This window comes from Onychomys torridus, chromosome 23 (genome assembly GCF_903995425.1).
Source record: "Onychomys torridus chromosome 23, mOncTor1.1, whole genome shotgun sequence".
Classification (NCBI taxonomy): Eukaryota; Metazoa; Chordata; class Mammalia; order Rodentia; family Cricetidae; genus Onychomys; species Onychomys torridus.
Window position 1 is genome coordinate 64,312,307 of NC_050465.1, and position 24,051 is coordinate 64,336,357.

Consider the following 24,051-nt stretch of genomic DNA (forward strand, 5'->3'; position numbering starts at 1 on the left):
TCATTTCCCTTTGGGGGCTTAGCATCCTAGACCTATCTATGCCCCTGCATTTAAAAAAATTAATTTACTTTTTATGCTGTCTTCCCTGGAATGTCTTCTTTCACTTTGGTCTTTGTTCTACCCCACCGTGAGCACCATGAGGGCATGGTTGTATTTTATTTACTTGAATTGATTGCCAGGACCCTGGGGAGATCCATCATCTAGTAAGCTCACAGTGTCTGTTAACAAATGAAAGGTGATTTGTTCACAGGGTAGATGCGGAGAGCATAGAATAAGGTATTGCAGATCAAAGCCATCCTTCATTCTAGAGAAGAGCTGGAATCCTATAGTGGGAAGAATTTTGCCCTAAAGCCTATGATGCCAATAGCTGCTAACGCAGAAGCAGGTAAAGGTGGATACAGGGAGAAGAGGGAAGAGTTTAGTGTTCGAGTCTTTACCATGGCATGACACCGTGACACTTGTGAATATCTCACCTCCAGGGACAGGATGGCAAACTAACTCTATTGACAGTGTCTGCCCAAGCCTTTTTTTTTTTTTTTTTTTTTTTTTTTTTCATTTTATTGTCATTTTGAGGTGGAATCTGGCTATGTAGCCCAGGTTTGCTTTGAACTTAGGCTCCTTCCCACTACTGGAATTAGACTTGCTCACCATCCCAGCTGGCTATGGGGCTTCCTCTTAGCAGAACATAGAGGGCAAGTCTCCTGTTCCTCCAAACAGTTCTAAGTCAACACATTTCAGGAACTTATCTGCAGGACTAAAGTAACCTCCTATGTATGTACTTATGTGCAAGTGCACCTGTGCATGTGCACATGTGTGTACTTCATTCACACATGATCAGTATTGCTCTTCAGAAGTCCATTACCTTGTTTCTGAGACAGGGCCTTTTATGAGATGAAGATATGGGGTTCCCTGATTAGGCTAAGCTGGTTGGTCAGAAAGTGTTAGGGATCCACCTGTCTCTGCCTGCCCAGTGCTGGGATTATCAATACATGCCTGCATACCTGGCTTTTTTGGTGGGCTCTAGGACAGAATTTACGTCTTCATGCTTGTACAGCAAGCATTTTACTATCTGCACTGTCTCCTTAGCCCCTGCAGTAACAATTGACATATGCTAATCCAGCCCCAAAGAAGACAGTCTTGGCCTGAGGTGGGGAAGGTCTGCACCCTACACTTACTGGTCAAGACAGTCCTCCGCTTGCACTGCTCGGCCACTCCACCGTGCTTCTTGCCTGACAGAGTGAAGGGTGTCTCAAAGACAAAGCGATTGATGTTGTGATGCATTTCAAAGTCTGTCTTCCGGTCTTCTATCTCCTTTTCTTCAAAGAAGGGCGTGACATAGGTCACCTGAATATAGGCATATTTGGGGTCCAGATCCTTGGGGTTTACCTGTGTCAACACAGTAAGAGTATATATAGCGAGAGCAGTGAGCTGCAGGGGATTTAGGAGTTCCCTCGCTGCCTCCTGGTGGATAAAAGGCTCTTGTGCTCTTTAGGCCACAGAAGATGTTAGACCACAGAAGACTGGGTAGCTGGCAGTGGGTAAGAAGCCTGGCTCTGGAGCTAACACACCATGCTGGAGCCAGATTGCCTTGTGGATCTTTTCAACACTGATTCCTGGCTAGGGCATTAATTAAATTTTTATTCGGTGTCCCTTCTGTAATGAGTCACTCTTATGCAGAGTAAATGTTTCTTGGAAGCAGAAACACCTCTGTTTGTTCCTCTGTGGTATAGCCGTGTACTTACACTGGTACTGTTGGCTTTGTACTGTTAATGCAGAGAAAGGTTCCTTGTCTCTTTTAGCAGACTACCCAATCGCCTGTTAAATGACTGCAAACTTTTGTATTTTATGCGTCTTTGTGTGTGTGTGTGTGTGTGTGTGTGTGTGTATGTCTGTGTCTGTGCGCACGCATGTGTGTGTGCATGTTTTCATAGGCTCTAGTGCATTTGTGGGGGCCTGGGAATCATCCTCTTTAGCTCTTCCACCTTATCCATTGATGCACAGTCTCTCAGTAAAACCCAGAGCTCACCTATGATAGGGTTAGTCTTATGTTGCAGTTTGCTTCAGGGAATCCTAGGCCTCTGCCCTCAGAGGCAGGTGGACCACCATGCCCAGCTGCCATTTACATGGGTTTCTGAGAATGTGAACGCAGGTTCTCATGTTTGGGTGATACTTGCTTGAATTAGCTGTAACTGCTGAGCCCTTTCTCCAGCCCCAAGTGTTTGTATTTGCCATATCTCAAATCCTTATCAGCAATAACCCATTCTACCCAACTTCTTTGCCAACTCTGCTTTGGTTCTTAGTCTTAATAATAGGAAGGAAATGGGCTGGACAGCTCAAGGAAATCTGAGGAGACTCCTCTGGTTCCCCTTTGAGCATGGGAAGGATGATTTTCAGCCTGTTTCCTGAGACATATTGAATTTTTAGACCTCTTTCTAATTTTCCCTATCTTTTTATCCATCCACTTTCTACTCAGTTCTAGAAATTTCAGGAATCTTTTAATTATGTTTTATAGTGCCATTATTATTTACATTGCCGGGTAGGCATACTTGTAATCATTTTACACATTCAAATGGAGGTTTAGAATGGATCATTAATAATTACCAGTGAATATATGGTAGTAGAGTAGAATGAAGACCCAGGCTGTTCTGATATGACATTTACCTTTTTTTTCATCCCTGTCTTTACTTTTTTTGTGTGTGTATGGACCACTACTATAATAGTTCCACCTGCTTTTACAGTGAAGTCAACTATATCTTTCAAGCTAAGAATGTTGGATATATTTTTAATAACTTGTGTCTAGACCCATAAATTTTGTGCCAAACTCCTCCAAATATCAGCTTTGTAAAAGAAGACAGGGGAAGGTGGCTCTGTTTTGTGGCTTAGTAGAGCTCTACATGCCATTGGCTGCAAACCAATTTTTCCTCTTGGTCATACTCTTACCCAACCTGCCTTCCAAAGACCTGCCATCCTAAACACAAACGGTCCTTCCTATCAACATGGGTTGGGCTCCTCAGAATGCTCCTGACTTTCAGTAGCACATCCTACCCTGCAATTGGCTGCTCAACTATCACCTCCTCTGGGTAGCACTGCCCAAGCAAACTGAGCTGCCTATAGCCCCGTGCCCTGGGCTTTTCCTGCACTGCGTGGTAACCTTTCTTATGGTTCTCTAATGCATTCTATTTAGTCAACAATTAACACAAGTTTTTCCATGCATATGAACTGAGAGGTCTAAAAGAAGTGATTCTGTGTCCCAGCTCCCTGCTCTGGGTATGGCAAGCAAGTTGACACTTGCTAGAGGTTGGTTCAAGAATGGTGATGCAGGGAAAGGTTGGGAGTAGTTTAATGAGAAGGTGTGTTGCTTCCTGGAGTCAGGAAGAGGTTCTTTGGATTTTCTCAACTTAATATCATGTGATAGCAAGTCTGATTCTATTAGAAAGGACAGCTCTCCCAGAATGGTGTAGCTTGCAAAGGCCTCCTGGACTGGCTAAGCAAATATGTGCTACTTGTTTTCCTTCAGCTCTGCTTCTGAGCTTAGCCACTTCAATATTTAGCTGCTATCCAAATGCAAATGGATTATGGGAAAAGTAGAAGGCTTGATAAATTAAAGTTACTCAAGTAAAATCTTGTAACAGTGGTGGAGAGATGGTCCAGTGGTTAAGAGTGCTTACTGCTCTTGCAGATGACCTGGATTTGGTCAAGTCAAAAAAAGGGTCAAGTCAAGTCACACTGTATGAACACTGTTTCCCTACCTTATTGGAGTCCTGGATTATCTTCACATTGTCTGGTCCAAATTTGTCTGCATAGAGCTTGAGAAGTCTTTGGGAAATCTCTGAGAGACCTGTCAGCTTAGGCTCTTTGTAGATATACTCTTTACCTTCCTCCTCCTCAAAGAATCCCTAGGGGAGACACACAGCGAGCCACCTGCTTTATTAGAGAACTCTAGTGACAAATTCCAACAAAACAAAAAGCCATTTACTAAAAAAATGGTCCTGTTCTTCAGTTGTCTGAAGCCATTAGTTAGCAGCCTATGGAGTTTAAACCAGAAAAGGAGAAAGCAAAGGAAATAGAATACTGTGTCATAAACAGATAACAACATAAATATTCCCCTGAGAGGCAAAGGAATGTCAGCCAATGCATATCCTACACATATCTTCTCTACTTGTAGAACTCAGGAAGTACTTGCTTGCATATAAATTGGAGGAAGAATGCCCTCTTGTGGTAGTCTTAAGTAGAACACAAAATTTTGAGTATTTGGCAATTTTTAGAACATTCATTGCCATTTTAAGTTAAGTCTTCCATAAGTCTTTAAAAATAGCACAGGTGACACCATATGACATGCAAGGGTATCTAAATGTGTTACCACACATTCCCACATCATCTGGTTGAAGACCTGCAACACTGTATTGTTATTGTGACAGAAATTACACATGGTATGCTCCAATTACAGCTATTTAAAAATATCCACATTAATATGTCTTCAAAGACTTTAAGGTACAAGCTAGCCATATGTAACTTAATCACTCAGTTATTAAATTCTTGAAAAGCTGGACTTTGCAGGACTAAAAATAACACCCATGCCATCATTTTTATTCCATAAGATCCCAGTGGGTTTCAGCCTTTATAAATCTGTCTGGTTTGAAGGAAAAATAAGATCCTATTATCTGTAGATAACTAAGTGAGAAATTCCTTATAATTCATTCTCTTTGAAGAGACAGGAACATGTCTCCTCCTGACCCTGTGGAATAGATGTGGGTTCAGAATATTAGATGAGCTCAGAGTGAAGAACCTGCGTTATCTGTTTCTTCTGATGGCAGAGTTTACCTATGAAGAAATGGACTTTGAAGTCTGTAAAACTACTGAGTCCAAAACCAAACCAAAACAACAAAACAAAAGCAACAACAAAAACAAATTGTTTTTGAGGGGTTGGGGAGATGGCTCAGTGGTTTAACATTTAGCAGCAAGTATGAAGCCTGGAACTTCAATCCTTAGAACCTAGGGCTTCAGACTGCCTTCCTGTAATCTAGCCCCAGAAGATGGGGAGGAGGGTCCTTCAAGTAAGCTGGTTAAGGAGACTAGCCATATAAGTGATCTCGGGCATTGACTGACAGGCTCTGCCTCATTGAATAACGTGGAAGAGTGATTCGGGATGATTCTCTCTCCAGCCTCCACATGCATGAGCACCAATGTGCACACAGACCCCCAACACATGTGTGCCCATACACATGCAAACATATACCTATGCATGACAAATACACACATATGCATGGCATTCACACAAATGGAAGAAAGAAAATTATTTTTGACTACAATATTCATTACTTGTGAAAAATTATGGACAAATGTCCTAATGCTGTATTTTTCATGGATGGTATGAGGTTACTTAAGAATAATGATTCAACTCACAACTGCTTGGTGTTGAATATTTGCATAGTCTTTGTTCTTGGGCAAATGTGACCATCAACAGCTCATTATGCAACACACAGGGCTATAGGTTTCAGAAGCCAATGCCCAGGATCCATTTCCCAGCTCTGTCCTGTCAAGCAGCCACTGCCTATTTGCTTGCCCATCTTCCTAATTGACACTGGCTTTTCAGGGCATGCGACAATGCATCCCCAGCTTTTGGCACATTGTCTGGCCTTAGGAAGAGGGTCACTGTATTTGCCTGATGAATAAGTAGATGGATGAAATTGTTCTTAGAAGACATATGTCTCACAAAGGTATAAGTACACCTGGCAAAGATCCCCTTGCGCTTTATTAAAAGGCTAATATTGAATAATTCTTGGATGAACATGCAAACCCAAGTAGCTGATTTTGAATTCCTGTGTAACCTTGAATGGCTAGAAGGTGGCCTATGATGTGGAGAGCATAGAAAGCTGAAAATTGGTTCCTGACCATTCCCCTAGACCCTGCAGGGGTGAAAGAGGTCTGATTCTTGTCCTGTGGGACACCTGCCTGCTCTGCTTCTTCCACTCTGACTGTGGGCTTTAACCCAGTTTAAGGTCAGGAGTCAGCAGCGAAAACTGACAGAGTGACACATCAGAGGGGTAAACCCGGGGAAGCTAAACACCGGGACTCCCGAAGGGGCTCTGCCAAAGCAACATTTACAATTTCAATTGTGACAGGAAAAATAAATGTCTCCAAGTTCAGGAAAAGACTCCATCCCCATTGCTCCCCTCCACCCCCATGGCATAGAAACTAGTGTGGAGAGACATGTTTGCTGTGACTTTTCCTCCTGACAAATTTCTGAATCCCAGGTCAGCAGGGAGTGAACAGACACAGACCTTTGTTGTGGTCATTGTGACTTGTGACCTCAGCTGTAACCCATGATTTTCTTTCATGCCTACTACTTGGTCTGTAGGATGGAGAGCATGCATTCAGCCATTGTGTTAGGAACTCCTAAGTGCAGTGTCTGGTCCACAAAGGACCATTTGTGAGTATTAGCTAGGATAATGATAATGATGATGACAACCAGGGAAGACTTCACGGTCATCAAACAGGTTGAGTTCTGACTTGCATGTAAAGCTTACTGCAGTTTCATTGCTTAAGAATACAATCCCCAGGATCTCTTCCATCAGAGCTGTGCATTTTCCTTATTACAACATGTCTACTTGATGATCATCACTATATTTGGGCAATTGATTGGTGAGAAACAAATAATCCTTAGAACTTTTTTCCTCTTGAAGTTTTCTTTTTGTGTATGGTGCTATATGTGTGATGAGTAATCATGTGTATGAGTGTGTGTGTATGTGTGTGTGTGTGTGGGGGGTCTAACATGGCCCACATTTGTTGTAGAATATTATTTTAAGGTGTGTTACTTTTGTTTATGTTGCATTTGTTTGATTCCGTGAAGCTGTGTTACTGTGCCTGTCTAAAACACCTGATGGTCTAATAAAGAACTTAACGGCCAATAGCAAGGCAGGAGAAAGGGTAGGTAGGGATGGCAGGCAGAGAAAATACATAGGAGAAATCTGGGAGAGGAAGGAACCAGGGAAGGAGGAGGACTTTAGGGGCCAGCCACCCAGCTACACAGCCAGACACAAAGTAGAAATAATGAAAGGTATACAGAGTAAGAAAAAGATAAAAGCTCAAAGGTAAAAGGTAGATGGACTAATTTAAGTTAAGAAAAGCTGGCAAGAAACAAGCCAAGCTAAGGCCAGGGATTTATAATTAAGAATAAGCCTCCATGTTTGATTTATTTGGGAGCTGGGTGGCGGGACCCCAAGAGAAAAAACAACTAACAACACACATTAGGTGTCTTTCCTGAATCACTTTTCACCTTTAGTTTTTGAGACAGGGTTTCTATGGAACCTGAAGGTTATAGATTTGGCTAGGCTAGGCTGTTTGATCAGTGAGCTTCAGATACCCTTCTGTCTCTATTCTCAAGGCCAGGGTTGCAGGTATCTGTTGCCAAGCCACATGTTTTTCATGTGGGTTCTGGGGATTTGAACCTGTGTCCTTGTGCTTGCTTAGCAAGCACTTTGGCACTTAGCCATCTTCCTAACCCCAGATGTCCCCCTCCCCTTGTGCGTGTGTGCCTGCTTGCACACATGCATGCAGTTTGATGGGGTGTATCACTACTGATAATTTTGAGACAGAAGTAAGAAGAAAGAGGGGTAGCAGAATTAATATGTTATCTGTCAGGATTTAAGAAAGGCACTTTTTGAGCCAGACCTATGGCAGTTGTGAAAATATTTGGAAGGGATGCTTACCTTTTGACAAGGAAATCATTAAAGGGGGCAGAGGCCACCGAGCTGCCAGGCATGATCTGAGGGAAAGCTTCACTCCCAGACATGCCCACACAGTCAGTGATTTAGGAGTGGGCTGTGTGTGATGCAAACCTGTAACATGAATTGCTAAATGGTCTTATTAATAAAAACAAACCTGGAGCCAGATATTGGGGTGAAAGCTGAAAGATCAGAGAAGCAGAACAAGACACAGCCAACCTCCCTTCGCCGATCCTGTTCCCATGAATCCTTAGATTGAAAGCCTCTGAGTCCTCACCCTGAGGGTCTCAGTTGAACTGCTTAGTTCCTGTCTCCTCAGGCCTTATATACCTTTCTCCACCCAGCCACATCTCTTCCTAGGATTAAAGGTGTGTGTGCTTTCCAAGCAAAGGCATGAGGTCTTAAGTGCTGGGATTAAAGGCATGTGCCAACACTGCCTGATTCTGTTCTCAGTGTGGTGTTGAACTCACAGAGATCCAGACGGATCTCTGCCCCCCCCCCCCCAAGTGATAAGATTAAAGGTGTGTACCACCACTGTCTGGCCTATATGTCTAATCTAGTGGCTGGCTCTGTTCTCTGATTCCTAGATAAGTTTATTAGGGTACATAATATATCACCACACAAACCAAAGGGCAGCTTCCCACTTTGCTCTGGTGTCCAGATTGTGAATTGGCTGCATTTCCAGGCAGTGGGAAATATAGTCTGCTCACGGCTACAGCAGGTTTAATTTTTATCCAAAGTTATTCCATAATGCAGTATGTGCCTTAATGTGTTGTCATTCTGGAGCAGCACATTCTAGTTAGGCAAGTAATTTGGATCAGTCAACACATGTAGACTGTGGAACCTCAAGGCACTAAACATGGATATAAATCCACTTCAATGGACTGACAAAAATCCACTTCAATGGATTGACAAATAAAATTATTGATTCTGTTCTAGATTTCTTTTTACAAGTTCTTCAGAATATTGAAATGTCCTTGGATCTACCTGGGATGTCAAATATAACTGCCCCTGCTGTAATGTTATAATGGTCCAAAGTTCACAAATAAAATAATTCAGTCCAAGAAGAATCAGTGCAGAAAATGTTAGCAGTAGGCTAAAAGCTTTGAGAAGAGAAAACACAAGAATGCAGAAAAATTGTTCCTAGTAAATAGGAGTTCATTATGTTTAGTCTCTCTCTCTTTTTGGTGTGTGTGTGTGTGTGTGTGTGTGTGTGTGAGAGAGAGAGAGAGAGAGAGAGAGAGAGAGAGAGAGAGAGAGAGAGAGAGAGAGCCAAGATCAGTGACTTTCATATAGGCATGGAGCTGGAAGAGTATATCACATCCCAAATGGAGATGTTATTTTATTTTCAAACTGCACACATACTTTCTCCACTCCCTCCAAGTTTTTTTTCCATCAGATTATGAAATGTATCTACACTGAAGAAGACATGACCAAGATTCATGCAATCTATATCTGTTGATGCACCAAATATACCCCACCCTCCATATTTTTCAGCCAATTCCAGGAATATCTGATAAATGAAGCTATGCAATGAGTACTTGTTGGCTTGCTTTCTTACTGAAGGCTAGGGCCTAAGGGTTTCATTGATTACAGGCAGTGTTTGATTGCTACTGCTGTTTCCTTACTCTGGCAATGGATCCTTGAGGAAACTTGGAGAGATGCTTTCTGCAGGCTGTTATTTCCATAGCCAATGATGCCAGCTGCTGTGTGAGAAATTCCATGCTATTCACCACTTGCATTTTTAAAAAAGTCCCTGCTGTGAAGAAAGAGTTTTCAACTTGTTTACTAACGTCTGCCACATTGCAGACTTGGTTAATATTAAATACCCTAGCCAGTACCATAAAATGAGAACACTAGTCCACACAGTACACTAATGTACTCAAAGGACTTTGTAGAGGCAAAGAACCTTTCATGTTATATTCACGTTATTATTATTATTATTATTATTATTATTATTATTTAGCACGATTGCATGATGCATCAGTGTGTATGTTAAAAGGTGTGTTTCAGAAGAATGTAGAACACCATCTTGAATAAGAAGTTGCTTTTTTGAGTACAGGGATTATACTAATCATGCACTGGAGAGTTCATCTCTGAGCTCTGGAACCTTCATTCTGCACAGGTTCAGGAGGATGTGCAAGCCCACTTTGGTTTACTTATTATCATCAAGGTGAAGGGATGGGAGCTGTCTACTCCTGTTGAATACCGCAGTTCACACTTAATATTTGGTGCCCTGGTGTGTGCATTTGAGTATCATTTGCATAATGGTCATTAGAGCTCTAATTTGCTACTTGTCAGGATGAATTCCATAGGTTCTCCTTGTCCAAAGGCAGTTGATGGTGGAACTTACAGAGGGTCATGCTTAGGTAATATTATCAGGTCTGCACATACTAAAAAATATATTTTCTTCTGAGCTCTGATTGGATTTGTGTTTCTTAACCAAAGGCAATTGATAGTCCTGTCACTGTTACAAAAGAGTCAGGTATATCATCAGCATATTTTTAAGAAATCTGAAAAAAGAAAAATGTTAGGTCATTTGAAAGCAACATCCCCCAATGGCCTCCTCAGTCTATTTAGTATGTGATTTCCCAAGCCTTCTTCTAGTAGGTAAGTTAAGGATGGACTTATGAGCTTAAGTTTGTAAATGAAGGTATAAAATACCCACAGGGGATGGGGGTAGGAAGGAATGTAAAGAATTACAAAAAAGTATGCATTGTTCATAGGAGAAGAGCTGAACTGTGATAGAATGTGGGTATTGAAATAATTTTACTCTCTACTTTAATGGACAATAATTATATCAAACCACATAAAGATATCATTTCTGTAGGTTAAAATAATGCTAAAGATAGGCAATTTCAAAGACAGTTCTTTTTCTGAGAGTTTTTGATACTGGTAGGTAATTTCTGGTCTGATTATGTTCTGGATCTTTCTATACCTCTTTCAGCATTTCTGTTGGGTGAAGTTTTTTTTTTTTTTGCCTTAATTCTCTGTTTCAAATTGTTACTATCATCTCTACAGGATAAGATTCTGCCAACAGAGAGCCCTATTTCTCAAAGGGATTCCTTGCAAAGGACTCTGGGAAGGACTGTAGTCTCTGGTCCTGTAAACAGCCACTATTCCAACTTCTCACCACCTTCAGCTCCATAAGGCAATGATTCTCAACCTGTGAGTTGTGACCTATTTGGGATTGCATATCAGATACCCTACATACCAGGTATTTATGTTACTATTCATGACAGTAGCAAAGTTACAGTTATGAAATAGCAATGAAAATAATGTTATGGTTGGGGGGTCACCATAACATGAGGAACTGTATTAAAGGGTCACAGAACTAGGAAGGTTGAGAGCCACTGCCATAAGATTCGATTCATGATAGCTCAAATAAGCAGGTGATCGCCAGTATTAAATCTATTCTGAATCTATTTAAAAAGTGTGATATCTGTATCTACCTTGTATGTGTGAAGCTTCTAGATTACACCCTCTACTTTTGTGGACGAAGGTAGCATGCATGAAAAAAAAGGATACACTTATTTTTTTGTAATTCAGGTAACTGGAATAAATAGAATTTAGTTCAAGAAATGCAAGATGGCTCCAAAAAGAATCAAAGCAGCCATCTTCATACCCAATGTTGATCTGTACACAAATGTTAAGGTTCAGTAAAATTGTGAGGAGGGAAGTGTGAGGATTATTAGTGATGCAAAGGGACACGGAGAGAATGAACTTACCACAGCCTGGAACAATCAAGACCAAAGGAAGAAAAGAGCAAACATCTGCATTAAAAACCAGTAGGAAAGCAGCAAAGCCTGTTCCACCTGTTCAGTAGCTCGGACCTCACACACTGGTTTGCACAGTCAGGGCATTAATGAAAGCTTGTTACTCTTTCATTGGCAAGAAGATTTGCCATTATAGCCTGGTTAGCAAAACACCCCTCACATGCCATTGTTTCGCTGCTCAGTTAGCCTGTGTTTTCCCTCGTTATCCCACCCCTCCGTCCCCTTCTTGGGGAGTTTTCTGTTATTTTTCTTGCCAATGTCACACAGTGTATATTTCTTCCCACATACCATTTCTTCTTGTGTGAAGGTCCTTTCATGCCTCTCTTCCTCAGCAGATACTCACTGTGTCTAGCTCAGATTCTTTTTACCCCCCTTTCCCATGTCTATAATTAGCTTTTCTCTATAGACTCTTCTCAAATCACTATATTTCTCTGTCTCTACAGTTGTGATGCTGTTGGGCACTGAGAGGAATCCAGGTTCGATGAGGCTGATTGCTGAGGTAAACTACTCATGGGACCTTTTCAGGTAGACAGATTCAGAAGTTAGTTTTAAAGATACCTTTTGTGATCAGAGGAAAGTCTGTTCTTCTAAAGACTTAAGTGAGAAATTACCTATACGGAAAAAAGTGGACCAGATTCCATCTGTAGCCTTAATAGACTCTGAGGAGAAGCTGTGAGCAACCGTGCCTCACATGAGGGAGACAAAAGAAGTGAGAGGTCTGAGAGCCACTGTGAGTATCAAATAGGCTGGCGTATCTGTCTACACAAGCCAAAAAGACTTCTGCTGAGCTAGAAGAATGCCACAGCCTTTCTGAAAAGAAACCATGGTGTTCCCTGGTGTATACCTTTAAAGCATCACTACTGATAGATAGTCATAATTGGTAACACGTCCCTTCAGGCCAATGCAATTGCTAGCTAATATCTTTAACCCTGTTCATTGCTAATGTAGTACATTGAGAAAGGTAACTTTAAAATCACGCTGTGACACAGGAAACAATACACCCTTGTGATGGTCTGCTTTGAAACGGTGATTTGAAAACAAGAGATACAACTCACATGATTGCAAAGTCAGTGGTTGGAAATGGTGGGCAATTTAGGGTGCTGTTTCTTAAAACATGTCTGATTTGATGTTACTTGTTATCATGTAAGCCTGTTAGATATGTTAGGGTAAAATTCAAAGCAAAGAAGATGAAAAAGAAGTCTCTTCTAATTCCAAAAGCTAAGAACGACTTTTTAAAAAAAAAAACAAAACAAAAAACCAAAAACCAAAAACAAACAAACAAAAAAACTGAACGTGTATAAATTTCATAGATTCCTCTGCATATTTGTGATTAATACATTCATACGAGCGAACTGATAAGCAGTCACATTCATAGAAACACTCGCATAAGTTCAGACACATCCCTCCCCTCGTCCACTGGTTATGTAGTCAGGTGTCTTACAAAGAATGGAAGACAGCAAGAAGTGGTCAGGCCGTGTGACTCCTGGAGCACTTACCTGCCCGTAAAATGCCACTCTGTAGTAGCGACCGAACAAACGCTTCTCGGAATTCACCACCTCCGCCACTTTCAGATAGGACCGGTGAATATCATAGTAGAGATCGGACAATTTCTGAAACCGTAAACCGGAGGGCTTTGTGAGGACAATGCTGACATACAAAGAAAACATTGCTATGTCTGAATAACGTAAGTCATCTGCCACCTCAAAGTGAGAAAGTTTCACCGCTCTCTAGGGGAACAGAACACGTACTTTGAAGTCTCGTTGCTTTTCAAAGACAGCGATGATGGGCTTATTGACATCAGCGATGAGTTCATATCGTTCAGACTTCCAAAGGAACTCCACACACATGTATAGCTGCTCCACCAGGATATTCTGCAATTTTCCCCGAGAAAATGAGGTTTCTATGTGATTAAAGAATTCCTGGAATTTAGCCTTAAGTGATTTCTGGATTCCTGATCTTCATTGTTGAGATTACAGCCCACCATGGGATTGCTGTACCATCTTGGATTCCCTGTCTCTCTCTCATTATCACGGACTTAACCATGCAATGGATGTACCGAGTTCAGACCTTTTTAGTTCTTTCCATGGCTATTGTCACTGATGCTTAATTCCCACCCCTCCTCCTTCACTCTCAGCCGCGGAGCAGTTTTCTAGCAAACAGGTGTCTCTCCCCAATGACTGCTCTTCAGTGATACTTCTTTTTAAAACATAAATCTGCTCCCAAGATCTCCACTCCCATAAACCTTTGTGCAAGTCTTGTTTATACAACATGATCTGATTTCTCCAGACTAACATTCAAGATGGTTCACAATTGCCTTTTCACATTCTGTCCTTGTTTTTCTCTCTGCCTCCAGCTTTCTACCTCACTCCATTCTTGGAATGCTTCTGTCCTCTACACTATTGCTCGTGCTGCTGATGCACCTGTACGAACACTCCTTTCTTACACGATACCTTGGTGTCCTATCTAACATTAAGATTCATTATATAAATATAGAGAGCTTTACTGATGCCTATTCACCTTCATTACAGTTACTTTCATGTAAAAAAACTGTCATCCTTTAATTACAAAAAATAGAATGTGCCTCAATTCATAGTATTTGGACATGTATTTTGAACTGACTACTTTTCACCCTGAAGGCAATCTGTTTTTATTTCCAACATTCTAAAGTCTTCAAAAGCAGGGAATGAGTCTGATTTATATTTTTTTTCTTGCTCTCAATACAATGTCTTTCAGAGTGGTGCTATATTAATTAATACATCCGACTGTGTGAAATTTTAAATTATTAATCTCTAAAGTAAGCATGTGTGATTTGAATATTTCTGACAGTATCTTTTAATAAAAGGCTCTTACGCATCATTTGCAATCATGACTATAAACTCCAATTGTATTTACTATAGTCACATGCAGTATACACCATGCTAATGGAGAATTGTTTGCAAAAGTTCATAAAAACACATCTCCCAAATTTGTTCTGTTTCTTCCACACCCATATTAATACTAAGACCTTAAAAATTAGCTTATGGATTTTTTGTTTCTTGGTGAAGGAAACTCTGTTGTAGTCACCAGAACTTTTGCCATGTGATTTCTACTAGAAAACTGCTTTTTCCTAAGGACTAACCAGCTAACATATCCGAAGGCTTCCCCACGGAAATCGTGAACCCTTTTGCTGAGCCAAAGTTGTAAATAAATAAACGTGTGTGAGAAATAGCTGTGAGGGGCTAGAGAGATGGCTCAGGGTAAGAGCACTGGCTGTTCTTCCTGAGTTCAATTCCCAGCACCCACATGGTGGCTCACAACCATCTGTAATGAGATCTGGTGCCCTCTTCTGGTCTGCAGGTAAACATGCAGGCAGAACACTGTATACATAACAAATAAATAAATCTTTAAAACAAAAACAAAAACAACAAGAACAAAAAGAAATAGCTGTGACAAGCTCATACAAAAAAATTTAGTAGCCCTTACTACATTTTCCCAGAGAGTAGAGACTCTGTATCTTACAGAAGAGCTGACTATATGCATCTGAGTAAGGGAAATAAATCAGGCTCAGTGTAATTTCAAGGAAGATTATGCTTTATGAGTAGAATTGATATTTACTAATCTTGGTCTTCTTTGAACCTCAACATCACATTGTTTAACAAAGTCACAATGGGGAGCAACTTCATCTGACTTCTTGAATGCACACAAAAAAAATCACAATTCAGTGCATTTTTAAACTTAATTAACATTAGATTAATTGAATCCAACCTCATTGTACGGAGTATCTTGCATTCCAGAATCCTCTTTCATTGCTCCTTCTTCTTTAATGTTTGGGGTGATGCTCAGAAAAGCTGGCCATCCCATAGAGAACATGCCTTAGGGGAATCAAGAACAATGAAATATCATTTTAGGCAGTTCATATTAGGTTAAGAGCATGGCTTGCTTCATGAAGTTAGTATTGGCGGTATCATAACACACACAATGCGTGGAATAGTTAGATAGATCATGGTTTCTGGAGTTGCCCGTGTTCACTGATATCTTATAAGTGAACACATTGCAAGAAAGGGATCATTTACTTCTCCAACTCTGAAACCTCAAAGCACAAAAGCATATTAAGCACTCAAATATATCAGTGGGATTCAGCAGACTGATTTATATTGATAGATATCAATACATGCTAATGAGGCATGTATTACCATTTCAGTGTTCACTCATAAGTATATTCCCTTTTCAATAGGCATAGCATATTATAGCCAGCATTACCTTCAAGATGACAGGGGGTGTTTAAAGTGATTGAATATTGAAGAACCCCAGAACTAACTGGGACATAAACTGACACTTGAGTTTTATCAGTTGTTTTCAGTTTGGTTTTAGATACAAGGTGAAAGTCTTTATGTTGCTCTCCAGGAGCTAAAAATGATAAATAGCTGAGCAGGAAGGACATGCTAAATAAAGTGATGTCTGACGACTTGCTTATAAAAGTTATTATGAATGGTATATGACAGTAAGAGGGTTTTAAGGTGCATTGCTCTTGTGTTGTAGACCTGATCTCTGATCTAAGGTCCCCCAATCAAGAGACCTCACTATGTCACAGTTCATTTAGGAGATTTGGTTTTAATGCATTATTTGGAAGTTTTACTGTGATTTTTAAAAAACATATACAAGTTTAAATGAATAAGAAATGAATTGTGCTTCTGAAATATTGCAAAATAAAGTCCATTTCCATTAAAGTCCATTTTGAATCTAACTCTACACTGAGTTTTCAACAGTGATTTACAAGCTAAAATAATGTTATCAAGTAGAGTTAAGCTCAGAAATTTTGTATTTGAATGAACCTTTAAAGAGATTGTAGATGAAAATGTACTAATGATACAGCCACATTTTTACACAGAGAAACCATAGCTGTTACAAAACTTTGAAGGTGGACTATTTTCAGTGAAAGTAAACAAGTATCATTAATCATATGTTATAAAATGTCCGAGTAAATTATTATTATTATTGTCACTATTATTATTATTAATTTTGCAGTGCTGGAAGTCAAACACCAAGCCATATACTTTCTAGGCAAATACTCTATCACTGAGATACACAGTCTTTAAGAAGTGAAATAGAACATGCCTATCATAAAGGTATATGCATCTATGTGAATATATATATCTACATTCTTACTTTGAATAAACTATTACACCCACAAACTAGACTTTCCTTGCAAGTTTACATACTTGGTCAATTTCAAACTAAAATTCTAATGGTGAGCCAGCATGCAGACAGGTATGACCATAATTCATAATCCTGAAGACTGGATAATATTCTATTTGCTGAGAACTGAGAAGCAAGCTAAAATTCTTAGGGGATTTCTGGGAAGGGATTTCTGAGTGGTCAGTGCTTGAGATTTTGATATGGTAAGCTCTATTGATCTGAAATGGTTTTTGCTTCTAACAACACATTTGCAGAGGTTTCACTGAAGCAAGATTTAGGCTGTAAAGTTGATTTCCTTAGCATCAGAGGCAAATGAACACAGTTAGATCAACTCACTTCCTCCACCTGGAGTTGTTAGTAATGGGTTGTTACCACAGGGATGGGTGTCTTCTGGAAGCAGGGGTGGTGTGCAAATCTTTTCCATTTTCCAGTAACCTATGGTAGTGCAAGATGAGGTTAAGGCATGGCTGCATGTTCTGGTTAACACAAGCTCATGGAACCACAGATGGTTAATTAATGAGACATCATCATCATTTGGAAACAAGAAGCTGGCCATCCGGTTAGCCTCACTGTACATAACATGAATATGCCAGTGAAATCATAGAATTAAAAATATTGAAGTACGGCATAATGAGGAATGTTTATAAAAGTGAAAGTTATTTAACAAAATATAAATTTAATAATTTATGTAAAGTTCAGTCTCAGGATGCAGATTCCCAGGTTCTTAACCCCTTTACAAGGCCCTCTTACCCTTGCGTTTCAGGTATTCTGCGATGAGAGCAGCTATATGGATGTAACACATAGCAGCCTACAATAAAAACAGAAAACAGATTCCAAGGATGGACTTAACTCTCCAAGAAACTAGTGGTTTCCCAAGGGGAGTCAGTGTGCCCTCTCAGAATATGTCATGTAGACTAACCCTTTGTTATGAAAAAAGTGAAAATATTAATCAACTGGACTTTTTCAAAGTTCATCACCCAAATAAAATGCATATCTGAGGACATTTTTGTTTGTTATTCTTGATGTAGATTTGACATTGGATGAATTTGCTATCATAAGCATTTTTCCACAAAATAACCTCCCCTCCTTTATTAATGTCTAATCATAACATTACTATTTTTAAAGCTACATACCTTTTTTCTTAAATCTATATGGACTATAGTATCTGAAGAAAAACAAAATAAAAAACACCAGCCTTCTGAATTTTACTGCCTTTAATGCAGGTTTCTCTTTAATTTCTCTTTAATTTAGAATTAACCCATCAGTTAGCACTTGATTACATTATGTAAGCTAACGTAACCAGCAGATTCTCCTCAAACTGGTCATAAGGGTGATATTTTATTTTTCTTACTGATGCTTTGATCATTGCTGGATATATTAATTCTTGACTTGATGAAGGTCCTGGGGCTTCAGAACTCTTTTGAGGTTTCATGAAGTAATCTTGCCATTCTCAGAGAAATTAATGGGAACTGGAAATCTTCACCAAACTGGTGGAGCCAGGTTTCTACTTTCTGTTCTAGAGGCCCTTATTACCAAATAGGCTCCAGGCTTTAGGCTTATCCTAGATAAACTTAGTATCAATTTCTACAGTTCTGGGAAAAGGCAGAACTTCCCTAGTGGTGACCCAGAAGCCCCTGGATGCTATGAATCGCTGTGTATAAATCCATTCAGCATTAGCATATAAATCCAACTGGCATAGGAAAGTCAAGTATTGATTTACCATCCTCACACAGTGGGCTCTCTTCTGGATGGCTGGTTCAGATGAACTTTGATGAACTTACCATAGCAACAACTATCCCTGCTCCACCCCAATTTCAGGGAACAGGTTTGCAAACACCAAATATTAATGATGATATAATTATTAATTTTGGAGTACTTTTAACAACATTCTCTTTAGCTTCAGGTTTTAGACATCTATCTACTCCTGCACTGCATTTCAAACAGTTGATGTTGCCCCCTCTATATCTGGCCACAATCTGATGTCCTCTACTTAGAACCAGGTGTCATTGAGCCCTACATGCAGGTTACTGAACTTGATATATAAATGTATGTTATATACATTGGTGGAAAATATGGCACTTTTTATACTTCATGCTGTACATAAAAAGCCAATTATTTGGATGAGGAGGGCAATGTTGATGAAGAATGAGTGAGCCTTTGCTTATCACCTCAGACAGGTCTCCATTTCTTGCATGAATCTTGGCCATGCTTTCCAGCCAGGTCCTCCGCAGCTCAGGGGTACTTGCATAAGAGTTGGCGAGGCTGTATTGGAGGTCCACCAGCATCTCAGGGTCCTTCTCATGCTCTTTCATCTGGGCTGTGGCCATCAAAACAGTCCTTATACGTTTAGTTAGGTCTTTCACCTCTGCTGGGAAATTGCTGTTCTTTGGAAAAGAGAGAGCCTGGGTCATTATCTGTTTAGCATTCAATTATTAACTTCAACCTACACTCTTAAAAAAAAATTACTTTATTAGTTTATATGTATGGGTGTTTCACTTGCATGCATGTTTGTGTATCACAAGTTTGCCTGGTACCTTCAGAGGCCAGAAGAAGGTGATGGATCTCTTGGACCTGGAGTTATGGACAGTTGTGAGCTGCCATGTTGGTTCTGAGAATTGAATTCAGGTCCTCTGGAAGAGCAGTCAATGCTCTGAAACATTGAGCCATGTCTCAGGCCCTTCAATGTATACTCTTAATTATGCCTTGACATCACAAGTTCTCATGTTTTATGTATTGTTTATATATGTATGCATTCTATACATTGCAGTTGTGACTATATTCAAACATTTGGCAATAAGAATTACAGTGAACTCTACTATCTGTTATCTCAGCTTTCTAGTAATAACTTCCTGAGTGCCCTTGAGATTCTGTCCTCTCTGAGTCTAGTCCATGTCACTTGAACACGTTTTAACTTCATTCTCATTGACGGCATTTGGCAATGGACTGGTCAATCATATTCTGGACGGACACACACACACACACACACACACACACACACACACACACACGTAAATCAAAGATGTTCCTTTTCTTGGCTTGAGTTGGCAGTGTTTGAAGAGGTGCTTCTCCATTCCTAATACAAGTGTCCTTACACTTCCAGAGGGAAATCCACAGAGATAGCTTAAGTTAGGCAAATGAAGAAAAGCTGATGCAATACATAGACGAAATAAGCAACAGAGGGAGAGCCTTTCAAAGCACTCTCTTGACCTCTAGATCAAGCCATGACGGAAGCGGTTTCTACCTACAGCCTTCCAAAAAGGCTAAAAGAAAAAAAAAAAGAGGAAAAGATGAATTTGCTTATGATGATTATGAGTAAATAATGATGTGTCTGGTACACTTTGTTATATAACAATTGAGCCTGCATCTTAGAAATTCCCCCTAAAACATCATGTCCTGAAAGTGTGAGAACTAATGATTATCAACTTAAATAAGCCAACAATATGAGCGACCAAAGTCTTGAAGACTTTGCCCCCTGCTCCCCAAAAAAAGAGGTTGCAATCCACAGGTTGGGAAACACTGTTCTAAAGCAAAAGGAGAATTTACATTTTGTGTTTTGTGGATGCCTGTGGGAAGATGAGGGCATTCTTGTGTGGGTGCACATCTGCATGTGGAGGTCAGAGGTTACCTTTGAATGCTTCTAAAGACAGAATCCATAAACACCCCATGATTTTGATGCCAAAGAAAAACTCCACCTTAGTTTATTTCTGATTCTTTAGAAGCAAAGGCACAGGAAACATCTCTTACTTTCATCTGTTTATCTCCATTGGCAAAATTGTTGGTAATTGCAAGGGAATGCTGAAACCGAGATCCTCCAATCCCTGCATCGGCTATTAACTGGCTCACTGCCTTGATGAGCTGAAGATAAAAGAAAGAAGGATCCCTCTAGATCAGTGGTTCTCAACCTTCCTAATGCTACCACCCTTTAATACAGTTCCTCAGGTGGTGGGGACCCCCAACCATACAATTGTCACTGCTACTTCATAAATGCAATTTTGCTACTGCTACGAATCAAAATGTAAATATCTGATTTGCAGGATATCTGATATGCAACCCTTGTGAACAGATTGTTTGCCCCCCCCCAAAAGAGGGTACAATCCACATGTTGGGAAACACTGTTCTAAAGCAAAAGGAGAATTTACATTTTGTGTTTTGTGGATGCCTGTGGGAAGATGAGGGCATGCTTGTGTGGGTGCACATCTGTGTGTGGAGGTCAGAGGTCACTTTTGAATGCTGATCCTCAGGTGTTATCCATTTTGTTTTTTGAGACCAGCTCTCTCATGGATCTGGAGCTCAGTAAGTAGTCTAGACTAGTTAACTACTGGGGTCTTCCTGTCTCTGTCCCCTCAGTGGTGAGATTACAAGCATGTGCCACTGCACCTGGCTTTTTATCATGGGTTTTAGGGATTGAACTCAGGTCCCCAGGCTTACTAGGCATACAATCCACAGACAGAGCCATCTCCCTAGCCTAGAAACAGTACTTTTAAGGGGACAGACTAGGTTAGATAAATATGTTATTAATTTCTGCTAGAAGGTTCAATGAATGACATCTTTAAGTATACAGTCTTCAGAAGGCCACATGATCTAGGGACCTCATTATAATTGTAAATACCCAAGGAGAGATTCAAGAATCTTGTAATCTTGGGATGACTTGAAGAAAAACATGGTTGTCTTTAGAATTTGGTGAGATTTGGCCTCTTAGATTGACCCTGACTGTCAAGAGTTGTTTTATTCCATGAGATTATAGTGCATGGGCAGAAGAAACAAAATGGCAAGCGGAGATGTGACCTGAAGTCTGTTGATTTCTCCCCAGCTCTGCTTTCATTTAAACCAAGACCAAGGGTATTGGGGGAACCTTCCAGGTGGAGTCTGGAAACTCAGACAGTTGACTGGCTGCCTGGGAACAGGATGCTTTGATCATCACTGAAACACATCAGCCATTGTAGCAACAGCACTCATGAAAACTAGCAGGACTCACTTGTAGGTGAGACCGGACAATAGACTTCTGCTTGTTAAATTCAAAGTTCTTCCTCATGAAGAAGTACAGAAGTGCTGAGGCCTCCATCTGAGTTGACCGTGACCTGTGGTTACAGCATTTAAGGACTTCATAGCAGAATGATCCACAGAGGTCAGCAGGCCCTTGAAAAAATGCTGAAGGAAACTAGAGAGACAGAAGAATGAGGGAGTAAGCCATGTTCTTTCTTGTTTCAAACTTGGAGACTAAAATACTATTTAAAAATAAGCTTTCTCCATTTGCAGGAGAGGATGGAATGCTTTTATTATTGTAACCCAAGTTCAGTAAGCTCTTCTCTTGCATTAATTATCCTCTTGTATTAATATTCCATGTGTAATAACTGACAACAACCCAAAATACATGAGATCTTTGAAATGTTCCATTATTCACTTGCCACTGTTATAAAAGATGCTGTTTATAGTCATCTTCACTTTTCAAAGAAGGCTGCTGTAGCTACCTTGGTATGGAAACTTTAACTTGATGATGGTGTTTTTTTTGTTTTTTGTTTTATGTTTTTTAACCAAATTTTCCATGTTAAAAACTCCGAGCAACCACATAACTGGTAACCAGACAGAACCAACACCTTCTGGAGACAGCAAATGACTAGTATCTAGTGAAACCAAAATAGCACAAAACAAGCCATTTCCCCTGCACACCAAGAGAAACAAAGATTATTAAGTGCTTCTTGTCATCCTTAGCTGAGATTTCACTGGGACCTGGAGTATTCTTACCTTGCACACAAACAGTCTCAAAGAAGCAAACACATGTTTCAGGGCTGTGGCGGACTGGTTGACTTGGAAAAACAGCATGTAAGTATCAAAGACCCTTTTCATGAGTGAGTTTTGACAGTCAGATTGTTGGAGCTGTCTCTGAAATCCAGAATAGATGTGGTTTAGGATAAGTGGAGGAATAATTGCTTTCCTTCAGAAACATTTACTATGAACCTACCACGTGTTGAGCTTAATCCTGAGTGCTAGAAGAAAATGCTGAGTAAGAAGACATGATTCTCATATACTCACAAAGAAGTTTACACAGCAGTGTCAAAACCAAACCAAATCAAACCCAGATAAGGCAATAACTAGAGCAAGAAGATGTGGTAGAAAGAGGTTGGGGTGGATTACTTTGCTTAAGAGGGTTAGCAAAGATCCCTCCAGATGCTGAACAGAACTGAAGGAATGTGCCTCAGAGAGACCTGGGAGCATTGTCATGGAGTAAGAGCCTTGGGTTGAAAAGAAGCTTGTGGTTTAAAGCTGAGAAAGAACAGAGTGGCTGGTGTATGACTAGTGGGTTGGGTCCTAGGGGAGAAGATGAGGTGGCAGATAGGCATTGGGAAAGCCTTTCAGCTGGGGGATAGTCAATGCACATGTCCATTGAAGTATAAAGAAAATAGAGTTGTGTTTTTCTCCCACCACGCTGGCATTTCACATGAAAGCAAGGTTTTCTTGGTGCAATACTGCTAGAGGGAGAGAGCTTTCATTTAACAAATCCAACCATTCCTAGTGCAGTCCTTAAAGAAGGTTCATTTGGTTGAGCTGAAAATATTTTAATAGCATTGGTAAGATATAATTGGTATGAGAAACTATGCATTCAAAAGGTACAATTGCATAAATTTGACTTCAGAATATACCCATGAAAACATTGCCAAAGCTAAGAAAACAAAATATCCACCATTTTCTAATGTTTTAATATACATTTTTGGAATCTGTATTTCTTTCTTATCTCCACAACTCCAGTCCTTCACTGACATGTTGTTCCTGTTTGATGACATCAACAGCAGAGTAGTCTTCTCTGATTTGGGTTCTGAAGCTTCATCTGTGGTGTAGCCTGGGCAAGTGGTTTCTTCTTTCTGTTGAGTAGTATTCCAATGTGTTGCAAAAATCTACTTGGTGATGCACACTTTGGATTGTTTCTGGTGGGTTTTTTTGTTATTTAAAATAAAGATGGTACACATAGTTGTGTGCAAAACTTTATATGGATAGATGCTACTACTATTCAAATAGTTGGTTACATGATAGATATATAATTAGCACTGAAAATATTTTTGTTTTTATTTATGGATATTGCGTGTGCATGAGAATGTGTGTGTGAATGCATGCATGAGTTTGTGCAAGTGTGTATGTGTGTGTGTGTGTGTGTGTGTGTGTGTTTGTGTGTCACATGTGTGAATGTAGGATCTGTGTATGTAGGATAGAAGATAGCATGATATTCTCTGGAACTGGTAAAACAGGCAGTTTTGAGTTCCAATGTGAGTGCTGGGAACTAAACTTGATTCTCAACCACTAAGCTATCTCTCTAGCTCCATAATTAGCTATTATTATCTTGTTAGCACTAGAAATTTTATCAAGTATATCATGATAACACCTCA

General features: G+C 40.0%; 1 protein-coding gene across 13 annotated transcripts in view; it reads right to left on the minus strand.

The window, feature by feature from the left end:
* Positions 1-24,051, minus strand: part of Dock10 (dedicator of cytokinesis 10) — a 250,718-nt gene that overhangs the window by 12,499 nt on the left and 214,168 nt on the right. For 6 of the 13 annotated variants that reach the window (XM_036173029.1, XM_036173028.1, XM_036173026.1 and 3 more), the window contains exons 42-53: positions 22,418-22,555; positions 21,651-21,833; positions 20,420-20,530; positions 18,844-19,059; positions 17,426-17,483; positions 17,012-17,110; positions 15,245-15,351; positions 13,249-13,371; positions 12,997-13,110; positions 11,453-11,458; positions 3,750-3,896; positions 1,176-1,386 (exon numbers count right to left, since the gene is read on the minus strand). In XM_036173029.1, coding sequence (XP_036028922.1) covers positions 1,176-1,386; positions 3,750-3,896; positions 11,453-11,458; positions 12,997-13,110; positions 13,249-13,371; positions 15,245-15,351; positions 17,012-17,110; positions 17,426-17,483; positions 18,844-19,059; positions 20,420-20,530; positions 21,651-21,833; positions 22,418-22,555 — 1,513 coding nt within the window. Of the gene's footprint in view, positions 1-1,175; positions 1,387-3,749; positions 3,897-9,416; positions 9,484-11,452; positions 11,459-12,996; positions 13,111-13,248; positions 13,372-15,244; positions 15,352-17,011; positions 17,111-17,425; positions 17,484-18,843; positions 19,060-20,419; positions 20,531-21,650; positions 21,834-22,417; positions 22,556-24,051 lie in introns of those variants that run through there. The other 7 variants (XM_036173030.1, XM_036173027.1, XM_036173034.1 and 4 more) reach the window with 5 other exon arrangements.